General features: G+C 47.0%; 2 protein-coding genes across 4 annotated transcripts in view; both read left to right on the plus strand.

The window, feature by feature from the left end:
• Window positions 1–4302, plus strand: part of ZNF827 (zinc finger protein 827) — a 170854-nt gene extending 166552 nt beyond the window's left edge. For 2 of the 3 annotated variants that reach the window (XM_024736183.1, XM_024736181.1), the window contains 3 exons: window positions 1403–1594; window positions 1956–2133; window positions 3922–4083. In XM_024736183.1, the coding sequence (XP_024591951.1) occupies window positions 1403–1594; window positions 1956–2133; window positions 3922–3946 (395 nt within the window). In that variant the 3' untranslated portion in view covers window positions 3947–4083. Of the gene's footprint in view, window positions 1–1402; window positions 1595–1955; window positions 2147–3921; window positions 4084–4275 lie in introns of those variants that run through there. The other variant, XM_024736182.1, reaches the window with a different exon arrangement.
• Window positions 4303–4906: 604 nt separating this feature from the next.
• Window positions 4907–8261, plus strand: LOC112393684 (zinc finger protein 513-like). The gene is made up of 2 exons (XM_024736021.1): window positions 4907–4945; window positions 5396–8261. Exons 1-2 carry the CDS (start codon window positions 4907–4909, stop codon window positions 6497–6499), a joined length of 1143 nt encoding a protein of 380 aa, XP_024591789.1. The 3' UTR covers window positions 6500–8261.
• The last annotated feature ends 6493 nt before the right edge of the window (window positions 8262–14754 follow it).

A 14754-nucleotide genomic window follows, 5' to 3' on the forward strand; every position in this document is an offset into this window, starting at 1 on the left:
CCAATAACTGCTCTTATGTCTTTGTCTGCAAATTCTAACAGCTTTGTCAGTTCTGGGTCAGTTTTGATTGGCTGATTAATCTTTTCGTTTTGGGTTGGGTTTTCTCGTTTCTTGGCATGCTGATAATCTTCCTTTGGATGTCAGACATTGTGATTGTTACCTTGTCAGGTGCTGTATATTTTATATTCCTATAAATAGTCTTGACCTTTGTCATAGGATTCAGTTAATTACTTGGCAACTTTGATCTTTTTGGGGTCTTGCTTTTATGATTTGTTAGGCAGGTCTGGAGCAGTGCTCCATCGAGGGCTAATCATTACCCACTATTCAAAGATCTTCCTCAGTTTTCTACTCAATGCCTTGGGAATCATAAGTTTTTCTAATTTGGCCAGTGGAAACAGACACTGTTCTCTAAGCCTTTCAGATGGCTTTTTTCCCTCTAGCTTTGGGTAGTTTCCTCACACACATGCTCTGACCCCTACTCTGCTGAATGTCCTTGAGGGACCCTCTGCAGGTCTCCGGGTTCCTCTCCTGTGCTGCTCTTTCCTCTCTGGTGTTCTGTCCTGCAAAGTCCAATCTCCTCAGACCCTCAGCTCTATCTCCTAGACTCAGTGAGTCTGCCAGGCCATTCCCCAACCCTGCACTGCAGTCTGGAAAGTAAAATCTCTCAAGGCAGGAAGCAGGTTAAACCTAGAGCCTGCCTGTTTTCTTTCCTCTCTCTCAGGGGGTCACTCCTCTTTATTGCCTCATGTCCAATGTTGTGAAAACGATTGTTTGATAACTTTTGTCTGTTTTTTGTCAGTTGGTAAATAGCAGTGGTAAATCCCGTCTCTGACACTCCATCTTGCATGGTAGCAGAGGTCTCCTGACACTGGATTTCAATGGCCTCTTGACTTGTTCACTCCTGGTTTTGAGGGAGAGTCCAGTGCCCTGATGAAGAGGATGGACGTTAGTGAAATCTCTGCTCCACCACTTCCTAGCCACGTGACCAAGGCCATGTTAACCTGGCTGTGCCTCCCTTCCTTAGTCTGTAAAATGGGGGTGATAATAGTCATGCCTCATTGGATTTTTGAGAGGATAAAATGAGATAGCGCATTTAAAGCATGATAACCCGTTTAATGCATCTAAAGTTCCTAGAACTTGGTAACACATTCATCTTAGCTATTGTTGTCATTTTATTTTAATTCTTATAAGACGCCAATAAACACTTGCCAATTGAATATCTACTCTTGGCCCGAGAACCACAAGTGTGATCACCATAGGTGACTGGGACCTGGGATCCAGCACTGGGAGATGATGTAGACATGAGGCCCCAAATCCCCCACCCATAATTGCTATTATTCTAGGGTTTTCATCTCCTAAATAACAGACCTGGGTTTGTTTGTTTGTTTGTTTCATTTTTCAGGGGAAGACAGGAAGACCCCCAGTGAATCAAACAGCCCCTCTTCATCCTCCCTCTCAGCTCTGAGTGATTCGGCCAACAGCAAAGACGACTCAGACAGCTCCCAGAAAAACAAGCGCGGAGATAACCTGCTGGTCATCTCTGTCGTGCCTGGGAGCCAGCCCTCACTGAATAGTGAGGAAAAGCCAGAGAAAGGTGAGGGAGGAGGTGGGCTGGTCTACTCAACCCTACCCACTCTGGGGGGGATGACCCAGTCTTGAGAATAAGCCCTTGACAGAAGTGATGTTGGAAAACAGATATTAGGCCTGGGAACAGTATAGTACGTATCATCTAAATTTTACGGGTGCTTTTTGGCTTGATTGGCATCCGTATATGGGGTGGAAAGATGGGGAGTGTGACATTGATTCTGAAGCTGTATGTTTAACACCTTTTAGCCCGGAGGTGCAGGGAACGGTGCCTGGAAGGGTACAGCTGGAGGGTGGGGGGTCTCTGTCCTACTCCCGCCCTCCTGTCCCTCTGCCCCATGCACCCGTACACCCAGCCTCCGTCCTTTCAGGGTTCGAATGCGTTTTTTGCAACTTTGTCTGCAAGACGAAGAACATGTTTGAGCGCCACCTGCAGATCCACCTCATCACCCGGATGTTTGAGTGTGACGTGTGCCACAAGTTCATGAAGACCCCCGAACAGCTGCTGGAGCATAAGAAATGCCACACTGTCCCCACCGGTGGGCTCAAGTAAGGAAAGCAAGTACAGAACCTTTTACTGTGTTGTTTATTAAACACCCTTTCCCCATCCCTACCCCATCCCCTCCCCTGAAGGTTTTGGGGTCATGCAGAAGGGGGGCTTGGCATGGGGGGGGGTTAGTCAGGCACCTCTGCTACCTTTAGCTGGATAGGAATTAGATCTGCCCCCCAGGAGGTTGGCAGATGTCAGCAGGAGAATCCATTTCACAAGACGACTTGCCGAAGCAGCTCGGCACAGGCATGCAAGGGTAGAGCCATCCTACACTGCTTGAGTTTCACTCAGACTTGACTTTAAGGGACTTGGGGGTTAGTGTCCCCAGGTGTAAATCATTACACTGACACTCTACTTCATCCTCTATTTTTTAGATGATTTGCCGCAAGTCTTTTAAATAAGCACTACAGCTACCCCATACACACACCCCCCCCCAAATATCGGATCCTTGCCAGTGTGAACAGGCAAGAGGCCCCGTTTTTCATGCAAAGATCATGTGCCTCGTGTCTTCCTGCACATATGCCTTACGCCTTCCCAGGAGCTGGAATCGGGAGCTCCCTGGTGTAGCCTTCGTGAGATCTGACATTTCCGGTCACATGTTCTCCACAGATCCCCAAAGACCTAGACAATGAGCATCATCATTAACCAATATTTGCGACAAGCCCTCTGGTCTGAAGAGAGACCCATCCGTTGTTATCAAATGCACTGTGTGTCTGGCTTGATAATAGGTGCTAAAGGGCAAACAAGGAATAAAACATAATTTCCACCCTTGGGAAATGTACGTCCGAGAACAACCAGAGTTTAATCTTCCCAGTGGTTCTGAAATCAGAGTCCCTGTCCAGGAGGCACTCATGGTCTAGTAAAGAGAAAAAAGCATCTGTCCCTGGGCACAGAAAGACATACCACTTTCAAAGCATAATTATTCATGTTTAGCTGAAGTGATCCTGTTATTAAAAGAATGAAAAATGACATTGTACTTAATATAAGAACAAAAAACCTTTTGTTTTTAAACATTTTTATCTTTGAAACTCACAACTTGCCAGAGAAATGGCATGACTGTCCTGAATGGGTGAGGGGTGGAGAGACCCAGAAGGAGCCTGGGAGTCGAGTCGGGGGGCTCCGTGCAGGGTGGACTCCCCGGGCTCCTGCCGGGTCGGGGGGACCCTCCTCAAGAACTTGCCCAGAGGAGCAGCACCTACTGTTGGATCCCATTTTGTTTCACCCTTGGGGATGATTAGGTGGGAGGGGGAGGGGTGGGGAAATGGGATGGGGGGAGGGGAGATTAACCGACCACCAGTAAATGGGAAATGCCTAGCACGAGCTTATCTGGGAATTTGATTTGGTTTATTCCCACTGTCCCTTTCTAAATATTTATGTACTCATGTTTAAAAAAAAAAAAAAAAAAAAAAAATTCTTGAAACTGTCACTGCAGCTACACCAGCAGACATGGAAACCTAGACTTTTTGTGAAATACAATTTTGTCTCATATTGAAAATGCAGCTTTTACGTGGGTGCAGGATTGCTTTAAGAAAGGCATACCTATAGACTGTAATATTATTTGAGAAAAAGACGTGGTTAGACTAGCACTCATTGCCCTGCCCAGAAGCCCAGTCACACCCATTACCCGCGGCCCCTGCCAGTTGTGGCTTTGCCAGTTAGGCCCCCTTTCTTCGGGGACCTAAGGAGTCCCGAGCCTCCGACCCACTGGGGAGGATGCAGAGTGAACGCTGATGCTTTTGCGGGTGTAGACACTTCCCATACAGTACTAATGGTCCCCTATGTAATAGTTTATGTTCTAGGATGACCAAGTAGAAGAATACTTTGAAAAACTTGCTAAAGCCTTCTGGCTGTACAGTGAGTCTTTGTTTTGTTTTGTTTTGTTTTGTTTTCCCTTGGCCGTATCAGAGCTTTAGTTTGCCTGAGAGAGTGTCTTTACAATAAGTAACGGGAGCACGGAAAACCCTTAGCACTCTACCTGAGCAGCGAGGGAAAGACTGAGCCGTGGGTCACAGAAATGTCCTTAACGTGAAACAGACTGCCGATGTCTAAATTGCTTTTCTGTGATGGGACTGCTTGTACTCTATATCCTGTTCATAATGCAGATCAAATAAGATTATACTATTATTTTTCTTTTGCCGTAGCTCAGGACAGTGGTGAGTTTCAGACTCCTCTAGGTAAGGCCCAGCTTGGCGTAGGGGTTGTGTGTGCACCTGACCTGGGAATGGGCTTTATATTTCTCTCGTGTGCACTCTTCTGTGAGCTGAGGTTCCGAGGCTAACGGCGGGCTTGGTGCTGAGGCGCAGTGCACGGGCACTGGGTGTGTTGGGCTCTGCTGAAAACCTCTCCAAACCCTCTGAGGACAATTCACTCCCAGGCCCTGCCCTGCAGGTGCCAGGCCAGAGCCGAGGCAGCCACTTTTGCATTTGCATTCTTTTGGTAAAGAGAGCACACACAGGCTACAGCTAGCATATCAGTCACCGACTCGAGCCCGGCAGCTTCTACAGAACGAAGCTCAGCAGAATCCGTAAACCTGCCCTCTCTGTTTTCCCCGCCCCTCCGGACAGCCGGGAGGCTTGTGGGTAGCGTAGCCTCACTGCCTAGGATGGAGAGCCCCAGGCTTTGTCCCAGGGCACAGCCAGCCCGATAAGGTGGCAGAGCTGGGACTGAAACCGTCCCTTCTAGATAGACTCTGCCTAAATGACTTGCAGAGACCAGTCCAGTAATGAATCAGCGCCCACCATGTGCTGAGTACTCTACCGAGCACTGCAGAGAATGCAGAAGAAAAGGGGGATATGGTCCTGCCCGCTGAGAGTTTGATTATTTCCATGATGTAATAACATTAATCATTAATAATGCATTAATAATGTCTTCAAGCTCCAGATAGCAGTCGCCTCCCTCCCGCCATCCCCCATTCCTAACCGGGCTGGTGGGTGGGCTTCCTTCTGCCGAGCCCACCCCTGGTCCTCCCCTCCCTTCCCTGATGGAGACCCCAGGGCTGTAGGAGGCAGGTTTTAAGGAGCACAGGTCTCTGCATCTACACACACACACTCCCACACACACACACACACCCAGGCCTTCTCGTCCTAACCACCCTTTAATCAGCACGATTCTGACCCCTACGACTTTCTGTCTGCTGGAGGCAGCTCTCCCCCTATAAGCTGTTCTTCAAAACTCTTAGCCTTTCTGCGTGTGCTTGGTGTGGTGCATGAAAAGTCGATTCTCTGTGTTGCTCCCATCTCGAGGGGAGGTCGTGAGGGTTAGCCCTCGGCCGAGGCCACCGGGGGCGGGGGCCGGGGAGGGCTCCGAGGGGCCGGGCGGGGAGGACGGAGGGGAGAACAGCTTAGGCGGGCGCCCCCTCCCGCACTGGCTCTGCTCCCCTTCCTGGGGGCCGGCGTCCGCGGGCGCAGCCAGGAGACCCCAAGCAGGCCGACGGACGGCTCCAGAAGAGGGTCCTCGTCGCCCCCGCAGGAGGCGGCAGGGCCGGGCTGGGCAGGGAGCAGGCCGGGCCTTGGAGCTGGGAGGGCGGCCGAGGGCAGGCTGTTGAGGCGGGGAGCAGCCGGGCGGCCAGCCATGGAGTGCCACCTCAAGACCCACTACAAGATGGAGTACAAGTGCCGGATCTGCCAGACGGTGAAGGCCAACCAGCTGGAGCTGGAGACGCACACCCGCGAGCATCGCCTCGGCAACCACTACAAGTGCGACCAGTGCGGCTACCTGTCCAAGACCGCCAACAAGCTCATCGAGCACGTGCGCGTGCACACCGGGGAGCGGCCCTTCCACTGTGACCAGTGTAGCTACAGCTGCAAACGCAAGGACAATCTCAACCTTCACAGGAAGCTGAAGCACGCCCCGCGCCAGACCTTCAGCTGCGAAGAGTGCCTGTTCAAGACCACTCACCCCTTCGTCTTCAGCCGCCACGTCAAAAAGCACCAGAGCGCGGACAGCCCCGAGGAGGACAAGAAGGGCCCGGCTCCGGCCCCCAAGGAAGCCGCCGGCCCCGGAGCCCCGCTCCTCGTGGTCGGGAGCGCCCGCCACCTCCTGTCTCCCCTGTCGGTCATGTCCGCCTCCCAGGCTCTGCAGACCGTGGCCCTGTCGGCCGCCCACGGCGGCGGCGGTGGCGGCGGCGGCTCCGAGCCCAACCTGGCACTCAAGGCCTTGCCCTTGAATGGCTCCCCTTTGCGCTTTGACAAGTACCGGAACTCGGATTTCGCCCATCTCATTCCCTTGACGATGTTATACCCCAAGAACCAGTTGGATCTCACATTCCACCCTCCCCGACCTCAGACTGCGCCGCCCAGCATCCCGTCCCCCAAACACTCCTTCCTCGCCTATCTCGGACTGAGAGAGAGAGCGGAGACTGTCTGAGGGCAGCCGGGCTCTGTACCAAAAACCAAGAGACAGAGACAAAAACACAAAACTCACAAAACTTAAACACAACCCCAGCAGGTGTACATTGCTGCAAAACCTACAGACCCGCCCGGGTCTGACCACGTGTACTGTATATCTTTAGTGAGGAATAGAGAATTGGCTCTGTGTGTATACCTATTGCATTGACCTGAAAGCTGCTTTATCCAATCTTCAGAGAGGTGACCTACTGCATCCGTCTACCTTCAGAGGCATGCCTCCCCGGCCACACACTCCCACCCTCAGCCCTTCTCCGTACTTTGAAAGGAAATTCGTCTTGTTAAACCCTAAAGAGAGTGTCCTTAATAGCAATCAGCACTTGTAAGCTTCTGTACCGGTGCATTTTGTTTTCTGTTGGGTGAATGGGGCGTGTGGGCGTTTGTGGATTTGGAAAGAGACAGCCGTGTGTCGTGTGCCATAACATTTGCACCTTCTTTGTACTGGCTTCTTTCACAGGGATGAATGTTCTTGGCCCTCCTGGGTGGTTCATCCACTGCAGTCGCACCCCGAGCTCCTTCATTACCTTTCCCTCTCTATTTTGTGGCTACAGAGTGGTAGGGCCTGGTGCTTAGGCGACGAAGGAATGGTAGACATCTCAGTGCTGCCTGAGATTTCCGACAGAGTCCTGGAGACCTTGTGTTCGCATCTCTGGTTATGAAGATGCGAGCCGTTGAGAGCCCCATCTGGGAGAAATAGCTAGCAGCACTGCAGCCAACATCACAAAACTTAAGTGTGTTTTGCGTGTGTGTCCATACGTATGCAGTGTGTATGGTACACACACACAGTGCATCCTTTTTTTAAGGGCAGATTATATATATATATGTATGTGATGTATTAAGTCAGTGGTTACCATTTGTTTGCAGGAAAAGAAAAATTGTATGAGTGAAAATTTTTATGGTTGATAAATCCAGCCAAGGAGATTAAAAGGGGTTTGGATAAATTCTGGGTATAAATGCTCAGACTAAAAAAGAAATGGCAGTTTTGCACAGTGCTTTTGGTCTTGCACTAGTTTTTGTTTCTCATCTGCAAAAAAGAAAAGTAAAATAAAAGGAAGAAAATGTACCTTTTTTATGGAAAGAGTAGACTGTATGTTTGAAACTTTTGTCATAACCTCTTTGACATATAACGACCCAACAAAAAGGTGCTGTTTTGTCCTACCGTTCAGTTTATGCCCCTGAGACGTTTCCATTGTGTTTGCAGATCGTCAGGCTATAGCGGTATTCTCCACGTTATTAATAATTCTGTATTCCATTTTGTTAACACCTGGTAGATATAACCTGCTAGGAAGCTAACTTTATACTTATTTAAAGCTCTTATTTTGTGGTCATTAAAATGGCAACTTACGTGCAGCACTTTATCGCGGCAAGAAGCAGATGTGGATTGGTTGTACAGCCCTTTGCTATTCTTAAAAAGTAATGGGTGATTTAAAAAGAAGAAAAGGAAAAGAATCTTTGGCTAAACATGTTAATGGCTTGTATTTTTTAAGACAACAGAATTTCCAGTATGAAACAGGCTGAAGAGCAGGAAGAAATGTGCTTTGTATAATAATGAGACGTTTGGAATATAAAAGTTTATATATTATTTATCTATTGAAGAACTGGTGTACAGGAGGAATGCTTTCTTACTGCGTTGCTGTTTTTCCATCATGTGTTATCCTAGGGTTGGGATTTTTTTTTTTCTTCATCTATTCCACCGGGGGAAAATAAAAGCATCCCTAATTTTCTTCCTCTAGTCAGTTTGCTTCACTGAAAGCTCCCCTTGAAATTGGTACCGTTCTACAGGAAGGAGTCCAGAAGTCTTCTGTCCACACCATGGTCCTCCCTTATACCCACCCTTCCTCCCCCCAGACCTAGCAGGTGTGCTACACTCCCCTTGCCAGTCATCCAGCCCTGGCAGACCTGTTTACACTAAGGAGATGTCTCCAGGGGCAGGGGGGCTGAGCCAGCTAGGGCAGGAAGCTCCCGCACCCTGGGTCATCTTCCAGCAGAGACATCCGTTCTTGGCCACGTTTGAAACGTCATTCAACGTCGCCATATCAACGTCTCAGTAAAAGACACTATAGACGGTTATGGACGATACACTCCAAGAATACTGGGCTTATGGGTGGATTGGTTTTTTAAAAGTCGCGTCCTTTTCCCCATATAATGGAGAATGTGCGACCCGGCTAATCATGTGCTTTCACAATTACAAGTTCAGTGATGACAGGAAAGAGGGCCATGGTGATCCCACAGAGGCTGGCAGGAGGGCGAATCCCACGTGGGCACCAGCAGGTTAAAAACCTGAAGGGTGGCCCCGACAATTAAAACTGCGGATTTTACAGCATGCCACTTGTGCAATACGAGGTCCTAGGGTGAAACTTTCAAGATCGAGAAGGGTGTTGGAAGGAGACAATTGCCGCTCAGATGCTTGCCACTGAACTTGTATTTGAATGACTTAGTCGTGCTTAATGTAATTGGGCAACTTTTTTTAGCACTTTGGAAAGAGTCATCAATCTTTCTGGTAAATTATAAGAGTTTTCTGAGTGAGAAAAGGTGTGTTTGGAGTTTGTTTGACTTTTTATATTATTATTATTGTTATTAATAAAGAAAAATCTACAGCATTTTTCAGACTCCACCGAAGTAATATGTACCCCTGAATTTGGTTTGCAGTTTGATACTCAGGGAAGGATGTATTCCATAGATATCCTTTCCGTGTAGAACACTAATGTCTTTGAGATAGTCACCTGCCAACTAACTTCAATTCTGTTTTCACTATGCATTCTTCAATGAAAACTAGCTTATTTTTCCATATAGTAATGCAGTTAGAGTTCTCAGCACTTTCTTCTCTCCTTTTTTTAACTCCTCATATTATGTTCAGATGATCGTACTGTCAAGGTTTATGTACATTACTGAAAATTTGTATTGTATAAAGCTTTTTGCATTACAAGGCTGTACAGGGTCATTTTGACAGTAACTGGTATATTCCTTTGCATCTTATGTTGCATTGCCAATTTCTAGTGTATCCAGTTTGGAAGTATAATATACTCTAATTAAAAAAAAAAAAAAGGTTGGCTATACTCTTGTTTCTTTTTCTTTCTTGGGTGCCATCCTTGGCTACTTGTTAATCTCACGGTTTTGTCTTGCTTTGTTCTGATTTTCACATTTCAGTGTATTTTAGATAAGTTTAGGAAGTGTCCACTACTAGTTATAACTATTGCAAAGGGCAAGTTTTGAACAACCATGGTTCTAATGCAAACTGGTATTATGTAAATCACTCACGGCCATTAGGATCGAGAGCGTATCCATCAATCAGTACAGCTGCAGGCCGGCTCCTTGCTGAAAATACTTAGTGACATTTAAAAGTGTTCACCAGCCTTACCCTCTCCTGCTTAACGACATTTTATTGACCCCACAGCCATAGCGGGGGGAAAACAGATGAGTAATTCCATTTGTCTTAATGAAATCTGGCAACTATGAGACTGTAATGAGGGGGAAAATGATATGCTTTGCAAGCTAAATAATAATCTATCCAAATGCGAGTAAGAGTTCCCCATTCAAAGGAAGGTACCAGAGAAAGAAACTGAGCCCAAAAGAGAGAAAGAGAGAGAAAGTGAGAAAGCACACTGGTACATTGAAACAGCTTTTTTTTTAATGCATTTTAAAGTTCTGTCCATTAGAGAACTTCCCCATGAATCCTTGATGGCTGGTGAAACATAGAAAGAAGCAAAAGAATATTTTGCCTGGTTCACAATTTGCATGCTTCTAAGTATAACGTCCTTGGCTTGTTGGAAGAAATTATGAACTGCTTCACTCTAACATTCACAAAGATCAAATTTACTTTTTATAAAATGAGATAATGTAGGAGAACCCACTTTGAAAATGGCCAGTCACTTATCAGACACTATTCTCCCCTTCATTTGTTCATCCAGTAACTGTGTTTAAGTCATTGAATCAAGTTCTCTCACTTGATTCAAATACTCACTTTGTTTGGGGATGGCTGGTATTTATTGAAAATATTAAAGTAAGTCAGACTTCTTGGCTTTTTGCTAGCACTACAGCAGGCATGGTATCTCATCTTGTGTACGTATTTTTTTCCCTTAGATTCCACACCTACCTCACATTTTCCCTTTGGGTGAAAATAGCCAGAAGTGGAAAGAAAATAATCATCAGTTTGGCAATTGTTTCCCCTGTTAATGGGCTTCCAGTGGCGTTGAGGAGTGGCTGGGATGGGAGCCATCCATGAGAGGACAGACCTCACCCGCCTCCTTCACTTACCCAGAGAGCGCTGCATGTGGACTCCAAGGCAGTTATGCGGCCCCTGTTTGAATTTAATACCAGATCATATATACTTTTCCTACTGTCGTGTTCAATAAATAAGACTGTAAGCGAAGACTCAAGGCCATGTTTTCTATAACGTCTCTACGGCTGATTGGCCCCATTTGGTGGACACCAGAAACCATCCTTGACCGTTTCATAGAGGCGCAGTGCTGGTCACAGGAGAACAAGGAGAAATGTCAAGGCTTGATGAGCACCGGTACATCCATACCCACAGTCAGGGCGTCACATTAGAACCCTCGCTTGCCAAAGGTCACGTGGGGCTCATGAAGGACTTGCAGGGGAAGACATGTCTCCTTAGTGGCCGAAACACAGAATCAAGTCACCTCGGTGCTTTCAGTCCTTGGGGAGGAGCTCATACAAAAGGGGAGGGAGGGACGGAAAGGGACAGCAGCTGAGTGATTTCATCTGTTTGAAGTGGGACATAAACGGTCAGGGGGCTCATGCAAAATAAACAAAATCTCATCAGTTTTTCACTCAGAGAATGTAAAACTGGAATCTTTCCCAACGGTGACTTAGAACCTGTGAGCAAAATCGCAGGATCAGAGAATACTCTTGGGATTTGGACTCCATTCCAAGGAGCCATCAACCACAGATGTTCAAGAGACCCCAGCCAACACTCTTTTACTTATAGAACTCTCTCAAAACAAGAATCTCACTCAAAGTGAGGTTTATTTTGCAAGTAATTACAATTCACTAAGAAAGCAAATGCCCATCGTGCAGGCCCTGGAGTAAATAAAATGTGGCTCTGGGGACCTAGGGGCCCATTCTTCTCCCGTCCAAGGTCTGAATGATATGAGGTTATCGATCAGGGCCTCTTCTTTATGAGGTAGGAGTTCTCCCCTTCATAATTCTTTCTTTTTTTTTTTTTTTTTTTGCGGTACACGGGCTTCTCACTGTTGTGGCCTCTTCAGCTGCAGAGCACAGGCTCCGGATGTGCAGGCTCAGCGGCCATGGCTCACCGGCCCAGCCGCTCCGTGGCACGTGGGATCCTCCCGGACCGGGGCACGAACCCACGTCCCCTGCATCGGCAGGCGGACTCCCAACCACTGTGCCACCAGGGAAGCCCCATAATTCTTTCTTGATAGCTGGATCTGTAAAAGAGGAAAATGTAAATTCTGCTCATGTTCGTAGGAGCTGCAAAGGAGAAAAGGAAAATCAATTGCCGTATCCCCTTAGGATTCCTTTTTTGATGGAGTTAAGGTAAGTATAGTTAATTCGTTGTCAGTTTTCAATAGAACTGTAGAACTAGAACACAGAATCTATCTCAGTTCATACTTCTAAATTATTTTCCCCTACAGGTGGCTTTCTACCCTATTTAGTGAGAATATCTGGATTACAGATAATGTTACCCAACCACAAAAGACATTCCCGTGGAGTTTGATCACCTGAGTTTGAAGTCTGACTCGAAAGCACCTTATAAAAAGAAAGATTGAACTAAATGGTCTCTAAGACCCCTTCCGCCCTAACAGATAACCTCTAATATACGCAGATTCCACTACTCTTTCTAAACAAGCAAAAGTCAGTAGTGTTTGAAGCAAAAGTGGTCACAAAGCAGAATCCTTGCAGGGCAGTTATAGCGAAAAATGGCACCTCAACATTTTCAAGCCACAACAGACTTAAGGGAGAAAACAATGACTAAAAATACTTTTTTGCCCACTTCAGAGTTTGGGAGGCCTAAAATGTGTCTCTTCTGATTAAACACTAAGTCATCATGCTTGGATTGCCTGCAGTCATCTTGAGGGTGGCTTAAACATATTTTACCAAACTATGGGTACTTAATCTGGTGAGATGAGTTAGGGGTAGCCAGGTGGGGATGGAAAGGTCTTGCCCTGCCCATCTTCATCTCTCTAACTCTGCACCCTCCTTTTCCCACCACCTGCTTCCAACCTCCTCAAGTGCAGCTGTGCCTGTTAAGCTCCTGCCGACCATGTTTCAGATGTTTTTCTGGGGAAGAGCAAATGGTTTCTTTTAACAGGTAATGAAAGACATTTTAGTTTTAACATAATGAAAGAATATATTGATACTATTCTCATTTTGCCACTTTTTGAGACAGACTCTCAGCCCAAGGACTCTAAGCACATTATCAAAGCTTCCAGGTGCTTCCATCGGATAGAAAGGCTCCGTGTGTTTTACAGAGACCCAGGAAAATAACCGATCTGTCCCCATCATCAGGCAAGCAAAACTAAAAGAGTAAACACCGGGCTATGACCTGAGAAATTTATCTAGGCATCCTCCAGCCTGAACTCTAGAATGATGTCTCTCCAGTCTCAAAGATTTCTAGATAAGAGATGCCATCACTTGGCTTCAGTGTTCTCTTATATTTATTTAACTGCAATTACTAATTAGTGGTCTACAGACTTCTCAGTGTGTATTACAAAGGACCATCAGGGACTTCCCTGGCGGTACAGTGGTTAAGTCTTAGCTTTCCAGTGCAGGGGGTGCGGGTTCGATCCCTGGTCAGGGAGCTAAGATCTCACATGCCTCGCGGCCAAAAAACCAAAACATAAAACAGAAGCAATATTGTAGCAAATTCAATAAAGACTTTTAAAATGATCCACATCAAAAAAATCTTAAAAAAAAAATAAAAAGACCATCAAGTCCCATTTCCCCTTATGTCCCACTTCAAACAGAATGTCTATTAGAACATTCTCCATGCAATGGGTTTAATCAGCATTTGTAGCCTCTCTCTCTCTCTCTCTTTTCTGGGTTCCACTAAAAAGCTGAACCCTGACATTTATTTTGGAAAGAAATTCCAGAAATAAAGGTGGGAAACTAGATGAGTGAAGCAAGTAAGAGGGGAAAGCCAATCCCAGGGCACATCGGTGAGCTAGTCATTGTTGTGAACAACTGGGATGCAACCCGTCTGGGAAACCTCATGCGGAGCTGTGTAAATGTATTTCAGAATTGACAGCCCAAGGGAGAGAAGGGAGAAGGGGCTGGAGTAGCCACAGAGAGTGTTAACTCCCTTGCACTTCCAGCTTTGCCCATGATTTGCAGTGGCTGAGTAGGTCCCCACAGACAGCCACAGAGGTGGCAAAGAAGCCAGTGGTGCAGAAAGCAAGAGCGGCTTGGTGAAGCCGAGGGAAGGTGCTGTCAATCACACCTGGCCGTAGCTGGTTGCTACAGCAGAGGCTGGAGTAATAAGGTGAGTTTGTGAGACGCAGAACAATAGGTGTCTTATAAAATGGTCATATTTGGCTTAAATGTTGGCGTCACTTTAGCCTCTAAACCAACGTTGGCTACACATCCAGCCTATTAGGTTAGCTTGAAGCTCTTCTCCTTTCCTCCGCTGGGAGCTGGGCAGAGACAAGGCAGCGTTGGGTCATGGTGCTACGGAAGGGAAATGTGGCATATGAGAAGCAGATAAAGGCCCTCTCACCTGTATGGCGCAGTCTCTTTAGAGTCCTCCCTTCTTTGGGGTTTGGTTTTTGATTTCTCTAACGAGATTGAGCCCTTCTAGGACTTGATTAAGGGGAAATCACTTGACAGGGACATGGGCTGTCTCCCACCTCAGAGAGCCTCGTTGACCTGGGAGAGCCCAGAATGAAGCCAGCGGCGAGGGACCGTCCCCCAGACTTGGTGGCCACCTCAAGCCCAAGCAAAAGGCATCCTGGTGGCTCTCCTAGGTCCCAACTTCTCGTGAATGCAGGTCCAGCAAAGGGGTTGGTAGCCGGAACTCATTGAGGAATGAAAAAGTTACATTCGCCTGGCATTTTCTTTGTACTTGTATCTCCCACGGGAACCTGGGGCTGAACAGCGAGGTATCTGTCCTCATGGAAAACAACTGACTGAAAATTGAAATGTCCCGATATTTCACCTGTTTCTTTCCATCTCTAACCCGCAACTGGCAGTCCTTTCACTAATGGAAGATTGGGCTAAGCGTGGTTACACAGAACATAG

This window comes from Neophocaena asiaeorientalis, unplaced genomic scaffold (genome assembly GCF_003031525.2).
Source record: "Neophocaena asiaeorientalis asiaeorientalis breed wild unplaced genomic scaffold, Neophocaena_asiaeorientalis_V1.1 scaffold7, whole genome shotgun sequence".
NCBI lineage: Eukaryota > Metazoa > Chordata > Mammalia > Artiodactyla > Phocoenidae > Neophocaena > Neophocaena asiaeorientalis.

Bases quoted from the DNA above. Each gene is read 5' to 3' on its own strand.
- LOC112393684 (XM_024736021.1), top strand. From the start codon at position 4,907: ATGCAGAAGAAAAGGGGGATATGGTCCTGCCCGCTGAGA. The intron at 4,946-5,395 runs GTTTGATTATTT...CGTGAGGGTTAG, and splicing joins TATGGTCCTGCCCGCTGAGA to CCCTCGGCCGAGGCCACCGG.